This window comes from Panthera tigris, chromosome A2 (assembly GCF_018350195.1).
Source record: "Panthera tigris isolate Pti1 chromosome A2, P.tigris_Pti1_mat1.1, whole genome shotgun sequence".
NCBI classification, from domain to species: Eukaryota; Metazoa; Chordata; class Mammalia; order Carnivora; family Felidae; genus Panthera; species Panthera tigris.
In genome coordinates, this window is record NC_056661.1 from 51,368,729 (window position 1) to 51,381,239 (window position 12,511).

Sequence of the window (12,511 nt, forward strand, 5' to 3'; positions counted from 1 at the left end):
CACCAAGCCAAGCTCATGACTGTGCCTACTGCCTCAGAAGTTACCTCTTCCCCTTTGTAATCCTCCCTGCCCATCCCTCCCAGCCCCTGCCATCCCCCACAGCCATTGATCTGCTTTTTGTTACTGTACAAGGTTCCATTTTCTGGACTATCATACAGAATAAATCATAGAGAGAGTACTCTTGTTGTCTGGATTTTTCCACTCAGCATGGCTATTCTGAGATACATCCATGTTCTTTGTGTCAGTGGTTCGTTTCTTTTTGCTGAGTAATGTTCCTTTGCAGACATGTGCCACTGTTTGTCCCATCACCTGTTGATGGACATGTGGGGTGTTTCCAGTTTTTGATCATTACACATACAGCTGCTAGGTACTGTTGTATGTGGGTCTCACTGTGGACATGTGCATTCATTTCTGTTGAGGTATAATTCACACTTGTGAGGCGTATAGAATGGTGTACGTCTTAGAAAATGTAGACATTTATGTAACCAACACCACCACAATCAAGATATGGAGTATTTCCATCATTCCAGAAAATTCCCTTGTGCAGTTTTACAGTCAATGCCTTCTCCCCACTTCCAGCCCCTGGCAACTACTGATCTAATTTCTGACTGCATAGTTCTTTTTTGGAATATCAGATAAATGGAATCATAGAGTGTGTACCTGTTTGTTTCTGTCTTCTTCCACTTAGTGTGGTGCTTTTGAGATTCATCCATGCTATTTTGCATACTAGTCGTTCATTCCTTTTCTTGCTGAGGAATATTCCAATGTATGGATGTATGACCATTTGTTTAACACCAGTTGTTGGACATTTGGGCCACTTCCAGGTTTTGGCACTTCCAAATAAAGCTAACATAAACATCTTATAAAAAAAATAATGAGAGGGGTGCCTGGGTGGCTCAGTCAGTTAAGCGTACAACTTCGGCTCAGGTCATGATCTCTGTTTGTGAGTTCGAGCCCCGCGTCGGGCTCTGTGTTGACAGCTCAGAGCCTGGAGCCTGCTTTGGATTCTGTCTCCTTCTCTCTCTGCCCCTCCCCACTTGTGCTCTCTCTGCCTCTCAAAAATAAATAAATGAAAAAAAATTTTTTTTTAAATAATGAGAAAGACACGTATGTTTTGACAGGAAAATATCTCCAAGTGAAAAAAGCAAGTTCAGAATACTTTTATAGTTTAATCCCATCTTTGGCAATAAGTAGATGAATGAATAAAAAAAACTTGTAGCTTACATTTTCTTATTGGCAAACTGGGATAGATAATAGTACCTACTTAAGGGGCTTTAGTGAAGGTTGAGTCATATGTACCTAAAACAGTACCAAAAACAGTGACTTAGAGCGGTGCCTGGGTGGCTCAATCAGTTGAGTGTCCCACCCTTGATTTCAGCTCAGGTTGGGGGGTCATGCCCTGGTGACAGGGTCTGTGCTGAGCGTAGAGCCTGATTAATATTTTCTCTCTGCCTCTCTCTCTCTTTCTCCCCCCCCCAAAAAAAAATTAAAAGAAATTAAAAAGTTTAAAAAAATACCAGTGACTAGAATATAGTAAGCACTATATGAGTTAAATATTAACTATGATTACCGCTATTTTAATAACTCTTAAGTGGTTGCTTGCCACTATAATAATTATTACATATAACTAATATGTAACAAAAGTAATTATACCTATAGACTTCTGTAGCAGAAGGTCTAGGATAATATAATCCAAACCACTAGCAGGTGTTACCTTTGGCAAGTGAAATTGAAGAGATAATCTGCATATTTGGTTCCAAAAACCCAACCGCGCCTCTCTCCCCCGCTTCTCTGGCCTCAGGCATGGCCACTTCTTGAAAGCCCCTTTTGTTATGGAGAATTTCGAAGATGCACAAAAGTAAAGAGAAGAGTATAAGGAATCTCCATGGATCCATCCCATCAGTTATCATTATCACGCTTTTCTTATTTCTTTTGAACCCAAAAAACGTGTGTGTGTGTGTGTGTGTGTGTGTGTGTGTGTGTGTGTGTGTGTGTGTGTGTTAAAGCATAGCCTAAGGACACCTGGGTGTCTCAGTTGGTTAAGCTGGTTGATTTCAGCTCAGCTCATGATCTCACGGTTGGTCATGGATGAGATCTAGCCCCCGAGTCAGGCTCCGCGCTGTGGGTAGAGCCTGCTTAAGATTCACTCTCCCTCTCCACCTGCTCTTCCCCCTCCTCTCTCAAAAAAGAAAGAAAGAAAGCATAGCCCACGTATTATATTATGCCACCCATAAAATACAGTTTTCTTAATTCCTTAATATCATTTAACGCCCATTCCATATTTAAATTTCCCAAGTTGTCTCCAAAATTGCTTTTTAAAGTTGGTTTGTTTGAAACTGATACACACAAGGTCCACATGTTGCCTTTAATTATGTTTCTTGAAACCCTTCTTTTTTTTCTTAAAGTTCTTTAATTTAGATAATCTCTACACCCCATGCAGGGCTCAAACTCATGACCCCAAAATCAAGAGTTCATGCTCTTCTGACTGAGTCAGCCAGACGCCCCTTGAAACTCTTCTAGTCTCCAACTGCACCCTTCCCCACTTTTTCTTTCCACATATTGCATTTTTGCATAAAGTGAGTCATTTGTACCGTAGACTGTCTCATGTTCCGGATTTTTATGTCGTTGTGGTGTTCTTATTTCTCTATTCCTCTTATCCTGAGACTTGGTTAGATTCATGCTCAGTGCTGCTTCCTAGATGGTGCTGGGTGCTTCCCACTGCATCACAACACGATGCGCATAGTGGATCCTCCTCCTTCTGGTGCTGAGGTTCATCAGTGGGTCCAGGTGGAGTTGCTGACTCCACTAAGTTCGCTAAGTTTCCCCATCACCCCCCGTGCTCTTAGCGTCTCTTGATGACTCTTGCCAGATGAGATCCGTGATTTCACGGGTGGGGGGGAGTCAAATGGTGAGCTTCTGCCCCTATCATTCTTTCAGGGCAGTCGTTTTGAACAGTTTCTGACTCTGTTTCAGATGGTGGTAACCTCCATATCTGTAAATAACACCCTTCTGGTGTTTATTGATGTATCAACTTTAAACACCATGACAACTTCTTAAAATATGTATATATAGTTGGGGTGCCTGGTTGGCTCAGTCAGTTGAGTGGACTTTGGCTCAGGTCATGATCTCATGGTTTCTGAGTATGAGCCCCGTGTCAGGCTCTGTGCTGTCAGCTCACAGCCTGCATCCTGCTTCAGATTCTGTGTCTCTCCCTCTCTCTGCCCCTCCCCTGCTCATGCTCTGTCTCTCTCAAGAAAAAATAAACATGAAAAAAAAATTTAAAAATATATTTTAATATGTATTTATTATTGAGAGAGAGAGAGAGAGTGAGAGCACAAGTGGGGCAGGGGCAGAGAGAGGGAGACAGAGGATCTGAAGCGGGCTCTACACTGACAGCAGAGAGCCCAGTGTGGGGCTTGAATTCACAAACCATGACACCATGACCTGAGCTGAAGTCAGACACTTAACAGACTGAACCACCCAGGCATCCCTATATTTATATTTAAATATATATTCATATTTTATATTATGTGCGACATGGAGCTCCATCACTTTTTGCATTTTATATAGCATAAAATATTATACAATATTTATAGTGCATATAACATTGTATATAACATAAAGTACATTGAAATATTTGCATATATTTACATGAGTAACTACATAAAATACTACATATTCTATGAAATATAATTACAAATATGTACACATATAACATACTGATTAAAGTATACATTATATATAACAGAATATGTGTAGAAAATTTATATTAAATGTTTTATGTACACAAATATATCACAAATATAAAACATAAATGTAAATGCTTCGTATGATACAACAGATTGTTGTATCAATGACAAGATGCTATAATGCTGTATGCAATATGCTATATGTTATATCAATAAATATACATAATTATATTACATAGCTCCCTATACTATATTTAATATATTTAATCAATGTATTTAATATATTTGCAACATATTTACATATTTGTAAATATGTAAATATATACTTATGAAATATTATGAAACATAATTTATACTATTTATGTTTATATATTTATATAAAAATATATAGCATAACTTTTGTCATATGCATAGTTTAGATTTCTGCTAAGTAGTATAAAATATTATAAACCTTATAATATATAAATATAAAATTTATAAAATTTTAAGTATACACAATATTTATATAGTAGATCTCCTATTAAATATATATGTGTTAGGGGCTCACTCAGTAGAGGATGTGACTCTTGGTCATGAGTTTGAGCCCCATGTTGGGTGTACGAATTACTTAAATAAATAAAACTTTAAAAAATAATAATGCTTCTCGAACTTTAAAAAATAAATAAATATACATGAGTCAGAATCCTACACCCTAAAATATGTATTGTATATCAAAAAAATGTGCCTGTAATTGTTAATAAGATTAAATTATGAATGTAAATAAAGTTTTTAGCATGGAGTACTATATAAACCATAGCTATTGCTACTATTTATCATGGTCACTAATAGACTATTGAATCTTTATTCAGTGTCGAGTGTCACACTTCATGCCTTAGATGCGTTATATCTTTTAATCTTTGTGTTAGTCCTATTATCCCCATTTTCCTGGTAAATCAACTGAGGCCTATGTTAAGTCCCTCCCTGGGTGGTACTGGTGTATTATGGAACACCTTGTACATATAGGGAACTTAGCAGTTCTCCAGTTCTGGCTTTTTTCCTTGTTTCTTGGATCCTTGTATGCTTTTATTTCTTAAAATCCTGTTAAAAAAATTTTTTTTTACATTTTATTTATTTTTGAGAGAGAGAGAGAGAGAGAGAGAGAGAGAGACAGAGCACAAGTGGGGGAGGGGCAGAGAGAGAGAGGGAGACAGAATCTGAAGCAGGCTCCAGGCTCTGAGCTGTCAGCACAGAGCCCAATGTGGGGCTCGAACCCACGAACCGTGAGATCATGACCTGAGCCGAAGTCAGTTGCTTAACTGACTGAGCCACCCAGGCGCCCCTTAAAATCCTGTTTTCTGCGAAGTTTTGCAGCCCTGGTGTGTCGCGGGGGATGGTGGGGAATGTGCAGGTTGAATCCCACATCCCTGCAACTCACACTGGAGTGTTTATCCTCTTCTTCCCACAGAAGGATTTACTCCTCAGTGAAATCCCAAGCAGCACCACCTCACTCTGCTGCAGGAAGACGGGCGTGGAAAAGGTGATGGCTAAGGAGATCTGCCAGAAGTACCTGGAGAAGAGAGCTGGGAGGCTGCTGGAGGACTGCGCCCAGGCCTTGGCCATGGCTGCCTGCCTCTGCCTGCGGAGGCGGAATGCCAGCCTGGCAGAGGTGAGCCTCACTCTCAGCCTTTACCCTGGCGATGAGCCCTGCCCTGGGGTGGGTGGGCCTCCCGTCCCGGTGGCCCTGTGGTTCTGCTTTACCAGGGACTAGGTTAACACTCGGGGTTGAACCCTTTACCGAGATGTGATTTCATAAACCTGAGCCTTATTTGGTTGCAAGCATCACAACTTAATGGAGCTCATAAGAGCAAAGCAGGGAAGCCAGTGAGAGTAGCTCAGGAACCTGAGGGCGGTGTGCTGGGGGCCTCAGGAAGCCCAGGATCCTGTACTCAGTTAATAGAACTCTGCTTTCCCTGAATCTGCTTGATTCCTCCTCTCCTCTCTGTGGGCTCCCTTTTTTTGACCCGTGTTTTGGTTAGGAGATATGGCCATGGGTATTATGTATATGCTATGGTTCTACCCCGACTGGGAGATCAAGTCTCCAGGTCCCAATTCCAGTCTCTCAGTGAGAGAGCCTGTTTGGCCTACCTAGAGTCATTGTCCACCCGTTGGCCAGTCAAGTAAGACAAGGGGAGTGGGGCCCAGTTTATAAACCTGGTGGTCAGGGGGTCAACCCAAGAAAGTTGGAAGGGCTAAGTCCTAGAGGAAGGGAGCATCCTTAACCCATGGGCCAGGCAGATATCCCAGAAATCAAACATATCAGGGGCTACAGCATCTTTCTATGCATGTGATATAGAGTGGTGGTTTCCATGGTAACAGGTATAGATTTGTGGTCCATGCTGGGTATTTCTAAGGACCTAATGATTGCCCGAGAGGACTCTCAGGCCAACAGTGATCTTCAAGTGGTGTTTGGCAGAGAGGGACTCCTTGCAGTTACCTCAGGAGTTGCTTTTGGCAGCAAGAGGGCTCGGGGAGGTGCAGGCCCCACCCGGGACTACAACCAGACACCCCCTTTTACTTCACATAATTGTACTGAGTACTTAACACTTCATTTGAGGAAAGGGCTTAGTAGCTGAAAAAAAAGTCTTTGAACACCACCGCTGTAGCCCAGGCCTGTCATTTTATAGATGGGCAAGTAAAGATCCAGAGAGGAAAAGATGAGGCCACAGAGTCAGTTTCTGTCAGAGCTCTCTGGACTCCACGTTCATTCCCATGTCCACCATATTGCACTGGGATGTGGCAGGAGCTAGAGACCCAAGTGGTTGTTCTTCGCCTGAGCTGTTCCAGGTGCCAAGTGGCACAGCATTCATTCAGTACTTGTGTGTTGGGCGGGGGGGATCAAATCGGTGAACAAGGCAGGTCCAGTTCTGCTTTTCTGGAGCTCACAGACAATGCGTAGTAGTCATCTGTGTGGTGAGCACTATAGCATATGATGGGGTCCCACCCAGGAGGATTTTCCCCAGGTAGTGATTGTAAGCAAAGAGCAATCCAAACAGAAGAAGCAGCTCCTGCAGATGTCCTGAGGTGAGAGAAAGCCTGGCTTAGTCAAAGGTCTGGAAGAAGGTGTAAGTGACTACAACAAGAAGCACATGGGGAAGAGTGGCTTGTGGTGAGGCTGCTGAGAAAGGAGGAGCCCAATAATTTAGGGCTTTGCAGGCACAGTTAGGATTTTGAGGAAGACACTAGGGGTTTGAAGCAGGGGCAGGACGTAATCAGATTTATGTTCTGAAAAGATCTGTCTCCCTGAACCACTTATTCTTTCATTCAGGCTTTCATCTCTTCATTTATTTTATTCTTTTGTTCAACGTATTCATTAAAGGACACTCGATGAAGCTGTTATAATGAGGAGACTCCAAAATACAGTGGTTTAAATGAGATAGAAATTTATTCTCTTTAGCTGAACAGCTTCAACGCAGGCAGTTCAGAGCTGATGTGGCAGCGCCACTTTACTGGGGACTCCAGGCCGCCTCTATATTATTGTTGTTCTGCTATCCTTACTGTGTGGCTTCCGTTTCAGAGTCCAAGATGGCTGCTCTAGCTCAGGCCATCACATCTTCATTCCAGCCATTGAAAGGGGGTTAAGAGGAAGAGGAGAACACACTCCTTACCTTTTAAAGGTGTGACTTGGAAATGCACACATCACTTTTTCTCACACCCCATAGGCCCTAATCTAGTGACATGGCCACACCTAGCCACAAGGGAATGCAGTTTTTAGCTTGGTGAATATTTATTTGGTACATGCTCTGAAGATTTGTCTCAAGAGGTGACATTTGAACTGGACCTTGAAGGATGAGGAGGCATTAGTTATGTAGAATAAAGGGGATAGGGCATTTAAGGTATACAAAGAGGAATGAGAAGTGATCCTTGCCCTCAGTATTGCACAAATAAACTGGGAAGATGAGAGGTCATCTGGGTCATGGACTTGAAGACAAGCAGGCCTGGGGTCAGTAGTTCTGTTACTTACTGGCTGAGTAGCCTTAGGCAGGGAACTTAATTGCTCTGGTCTTTTAAATTTTTTACCTATAAAAACTCACTGTGCATCACATTCAAATGTGCTTTGTAAATTGCAAAGGCACTGAGCAAGTGAGATGTGTCATTGTTATTAAGGGTATATCTGTCTGCCCTTTGTGCGTGTGTGTGTGTGTGTGTGTATGTATGTATGTATACAAAGAAGAAACATTCCTTGCCTGCCTCCCTCTGATTTCCTAACCTCCCTAGTCAGAAATGTCCTCAAGGGCAATATCTATATTACTTGGGGCATTTCCAGTTGAAAGAGATAGAATTTAAGTCAAACTCTTAGTCACACACATACCCACACACACAGGAGGGGGGCCTGGGAGGGAGTATATGAATGAGTGAATGAATGAATGAACTTATTGGCTTACATAAACAAATAGCAGACAGGAGACACAGGGTCTCAACCAGCAAAAGTGCATCTATCTCTATCTCTGGCCTCTGTTTTATTCTTTGTGGGGGTCTTAATTTTTCCTGCTGTGAACAGGTTTTCTGTGTGGGTAGGGAGTCTGGATCTACCACTAGAAAGGAAAGTGGAGTCTTTCCTCAAGAAGCGTTAAGTAGAAAGGTCCCGGAGAAGGATTCTGGTTGACCAGCTTGGGTCACGTGATCAAACCTTAACTCATTAAGGTCAGAGGAATGGGATACAATGTTTGGTCCATCTTGGTCATGTGCTCTTTTCAAAGGCACATGCTCTCTTCTTCCAGACAGAGCAGCAAGAATCAACATTTGATTCTTCAGTCTCCCTCTTTCTCTCTCTTGGCCTGGGAGACCCGTAAGATTTTTGATTTCAGAGAAAGTTCTTATCTCTCCTCTCTCCAAGGTGTGTGGTTCTGTGGCCGCTGTGGAAGAGCGGCTGAGAGATCAGGAGACGTTGTCCCCTTGGAGTGGGCTTTCCGAGAGCACAGGCTCTTCCTCCAACACCCCAGAAGAAACGGACGATGTGGACAATTCCAGCCTTGATGCCTCCTATTCCATGAGGGCAGCACCCAGGGCTGGGGATGTTGCCTCACTCCCCCCTACAGAGGGCAGAGAAGGCAGGCTGCAGGCTGATGGGGGAACGCCGGCAGACTCCTCCTCTGGAGCCTATGCCAGTCCGGAGCCTCCCCAGGATGGTAAGTGTGTGGAGAATGATGTGCTTACACAAGCTCGTTTATGGGTCTCTAACTCAGCCTGCCATTTGTTCCTTCTGTTGCTCTAATTCATGCGTTCTTTGATTTTTCAGCTGTTCACCTACTAGCTGACTGCACAAAGAGAAGCCTTGGGTGGGGGTCATCCTTTATACTTCCCTCTGTCTCTGGCTGCCTATGTCCAGCCCATCACCCAGTCCTATCCATTGGCCTAAATATCTCTCAGCTCCATCTGCTTCTCTGCATTGCCTGGCCCCTCTTGGCCAAGCTACTGTCTTCTTGCTGGATGACCACACAGCCTCCCTGTGTCCCCCCTGATCCACTCTGGCCCCTTACCCTGTCCCTTCTCCAGCGACCAGCCAGCGTAGTTTTTAAAAACAACTCATGTCACCCCTTGTTTAAAGCCTTTGTATGGCCCCCCATCATACTGAGGGACCAAGTCAGAATTCTTCCTATCTCTCCGTCTCCTCTCCAAACACTCCAGGCTTCCTTCTGAAATAAAAATTTGGAAGGCCTGGGTGCCGAGGTGGCTCAGTCAGTTGAGTGTCCAACCCTTGATTTCGGCTCAGGCCATGATCCCAGGGTGGTGGAGTGGAGCCTGCTTGAGATTCTCTCTCTCCCTCTTTGCCTCTCTTCCCCCACTCACATCCTCTCTCTCTCTCTCTCTCTCTCAAATTAAAAAAAAAAAAAAAAAAAAAAAAAGAAGACCTTTTTAATGCAGTGTCCTTGTCCATTACTAAACATGGCTTAATGAATGTCCCAGGCCCTACCTCTACCTACATCTTCCTCCCATTGGGAGAAGAGAGGAGGGAGAAGAGAGAGAGGGTGTAAGTGTTCATGCCAACGTCTCCCACCCATGAGAAGGAGCGTGGAAGGCCCCGCCTTTCTGAAAAGTGGGGGCAGGTGGCAAGGCTTCACTGCAAAGGCAGAAGCAGGGAAAATGCTCGTTATGCTCAGGGCCTGATTCAGAAACCTGATTTAAGTGAGAAACTGACCAAGTCTGACTTCTAAGAATTATAATAGTAACTATTTCTAAATGCCGTTCGTTCAAGTTCTTTCTTTAAATTTTCTGTTGAACGCCAGCTACAGAGACTTCATGGAAGATTGAGATCAATGAAGCCAAAAGGAAACTGATGGAGAATATCTTCTTCTACAAAGAAGGGAAACTGGACAGCCTTGAACTTTTTGGCCCCTGATAACTAGAACACAGCTGAGGATCCTTGTCCTCAATTGGAAAGATAAACACCAAATCAAGAAATAGATCTGATGCCGAATCAAAATCTCCCAGGAAACACCACCCCCCCCGGCTTTCCTGGGCCGGGAAGAAAAGCTTCCAGAGTGAGCTAGGGAAGAAGGGACCTCAGCTTTTCAAGACAAAAAATACAGGAAGTCATCATCCTTTCTGGGATTTGTCAGTCAGAGCAGGGTATTAGGAGACTGAAGTGTAAACCGCGGTCCATGGGCCCAGGATGTGGGCGATTTTATGGGTTTGGCTGTGTGTTAATACTGTTACCCAGCTCACACCCCTCAAGAACTGCCGAGGAGTGCTGTCATTTGTACTTTCCAAAGTTAAGATCTCTGGGTCACATTTGCCACCAACTCCTGCAAACTTCCATGGCCTGAAAGATTCTCAACTTGTGTGTCCTAACACAGTTCTTAAATTCACATACCAAGGCCTCGAGTTTTACAAATGCCAGACACCTGGCAGAGGACTCAGTAGGTTTTCCACTTTCTGCATCTTGTAACCCACAGATATTTATTTAACGCCCACTCAGCACCTTTATCCTCCCATCCCACTAATGCTAATATTTTCAGTGGAGATTTTATTTTGAGAGTATGTATTATTTATGAGTGAATGAAGAATCTGGAGAGCTAGTTTCATGTCTGATTCTGCTATTTAAACCACATATTTAATTTCTGGAAACTTGGTTTCCTTGTAAGTAACACCTGTTCGTTTTCCTTCCCAGGGCTGTTGGGAGGAACAGGTGAAATGGCTACAGAAGTACTTTGAAAATGTACTTGCCCTGTTTTATAAAATAAATAAAAAGACAATAAATATAGATTTCTGCCATGTACTTAAGGTTTATGCAGTGGGTATTTTTTTGAAAAGTCATGTTGCAAATCTTTTTGGGAAACATCCTGTTTTAAATTCAGTGTGTCCTATTTTAAATAGTCCTACTATTGTAATGATTTCTTCTTTTCGTAAAATAAAAATACATGGCAGGGGGGCACCTGGCTGGCTCAGTCGGAAGATCATGTGACTCTTGATCTCAGGGTGGTTGAGTTTGAGCTCCACGTTGGGTGTAGAGATGACTAAATAAATAAACTTAAAAAAATACATTGATAAAGTTAACAGATATCTTGTAATTAGTTTTGATTGTATCCAGATGAGTTTGTTTGGAAAGGGTGCCCTGTCCCACGGGGTATCATGGAGTGTCTAAGAGTTGGGCGCTGCCTCTAAATGTTGATTGTTAGTAGCTGTGTGATCTGTCAGGTTAGGGAGTTACCCTGAGCCTCTGCTTCTTCATCTACACAATGGAGAGAATAAAAAGTACCCTTTTCATGTGTTTGTCATCAGGCCAAGGGGAAGAACTTGCTTGGTGAAAGCATTCAGTAGTCCCCCAAGAAGTTCAGCTTTGTACTGATACGTAACAAAGATGAGTGTGCTCGGGTCTCAGGGGCAGCCATGTGTACTGACACCCCTGTTTTAAGCTCTAATGGCTGTGAGGAGTCAACTAGAGTGTGTGTTATATGCCCCAACCAGGACCTGGAATGTGGCAAGCACCTTACAATTGTGAGTAGGGTCTTTTCAGGACTAGTGCCAGTAGGGTACTGGTTATCAAGACATACCAGCATTTCGAGAATAGGGCTTCATACATTTCTGGAGAAGTCAGTGAAGGGGCTCCTGGGTTATGTCAGCTAAGCATCTGACTTCAGCTCAGGTCATGATCTCACGGTTTGTGAGTTTGAGCCCCACATCAGGCTCTGTGCTGACAGCTCAGAGCCTGGAGCCTGCTTCAGATTCTGTGTCTCCCTCTCTCTCTGCACCCCCCCCCCCCAGCTCATGCTCTCTCTGTCTCTCTCTCAAAAATAAATAAACATTAAAAAAAATGGAGAGGTCAATGAACCACTCTGACAATCTGATGAAAGCTACAGACCTTCTCCCCTCAACAGGATGTAAATATGTGCATAGACATTTGTGGATATGAATTCCAGGGGGGGCTCATGGGCACCATGATGTCTTTCTATGGATCCTTAGAGGGAAGGCCTTTTTTCCCCAAGTTAATAAATGTACATGACCAAAAAAATCCAGTACAAACCATTACATGCTAGGAAAAAAGCCTTTTTTCCACTGGGGTTTTAGTCTCTTGCTTCTTCTCTCCAGAAGTTACCATTGCTGCTGTTTGGGGTATCCTTCCAAAGATGATGAAAATTTTATCTTTTTGCTTAGCGTCATTAATCATTAGATTTCATTAGAAAATTTTCATTCGAAGATCAAAACTGTGAGTTAGACATGGAGTTGGAATTTCTGGCTTCAGTGTGGGTATGTTTTTTCACATCCTTCCTGGCCATTCTTCCTCAACAGTACTTTTGGATTACTTTAGTCTTTTTGCCTGGTATTCCACTCTAAGGATATTTTAT

General features: G+C 43.1%; 1 protein-coding gene across 1 annotated transcript in view; it reads left to right on the top strand.

The window, feature by feature from the left end:
* IRAK2 (interleukin 1 receptor associated kinase 2) overlaps positions 1-11,115 on the top strand; it is a 61,240-nt gene extending 50,125 nt beyond the window's left edge. Inside the window, exons 11-13 of the mRNA XM_007075471.2 lie at positions 5,134-5,334; positions 8,563-8,854; positions 9,953-11,115. Of these exons, the coding sequence (XP_007075533.2) occupies positions 5,134-5,334; positions 8,563-8,854; positions 9,953-10,065 (606 nt within the window). The 3' untranslated portion in view covers positions 10,066-11,115. The remainder of the gene's footprint in view (positions 1-5,133; positions 5,335-8,562; positions 8,855-9,952) is intronic.
* Positions 11,116-12,511: the final 1,396 nt, after the last annotated feature.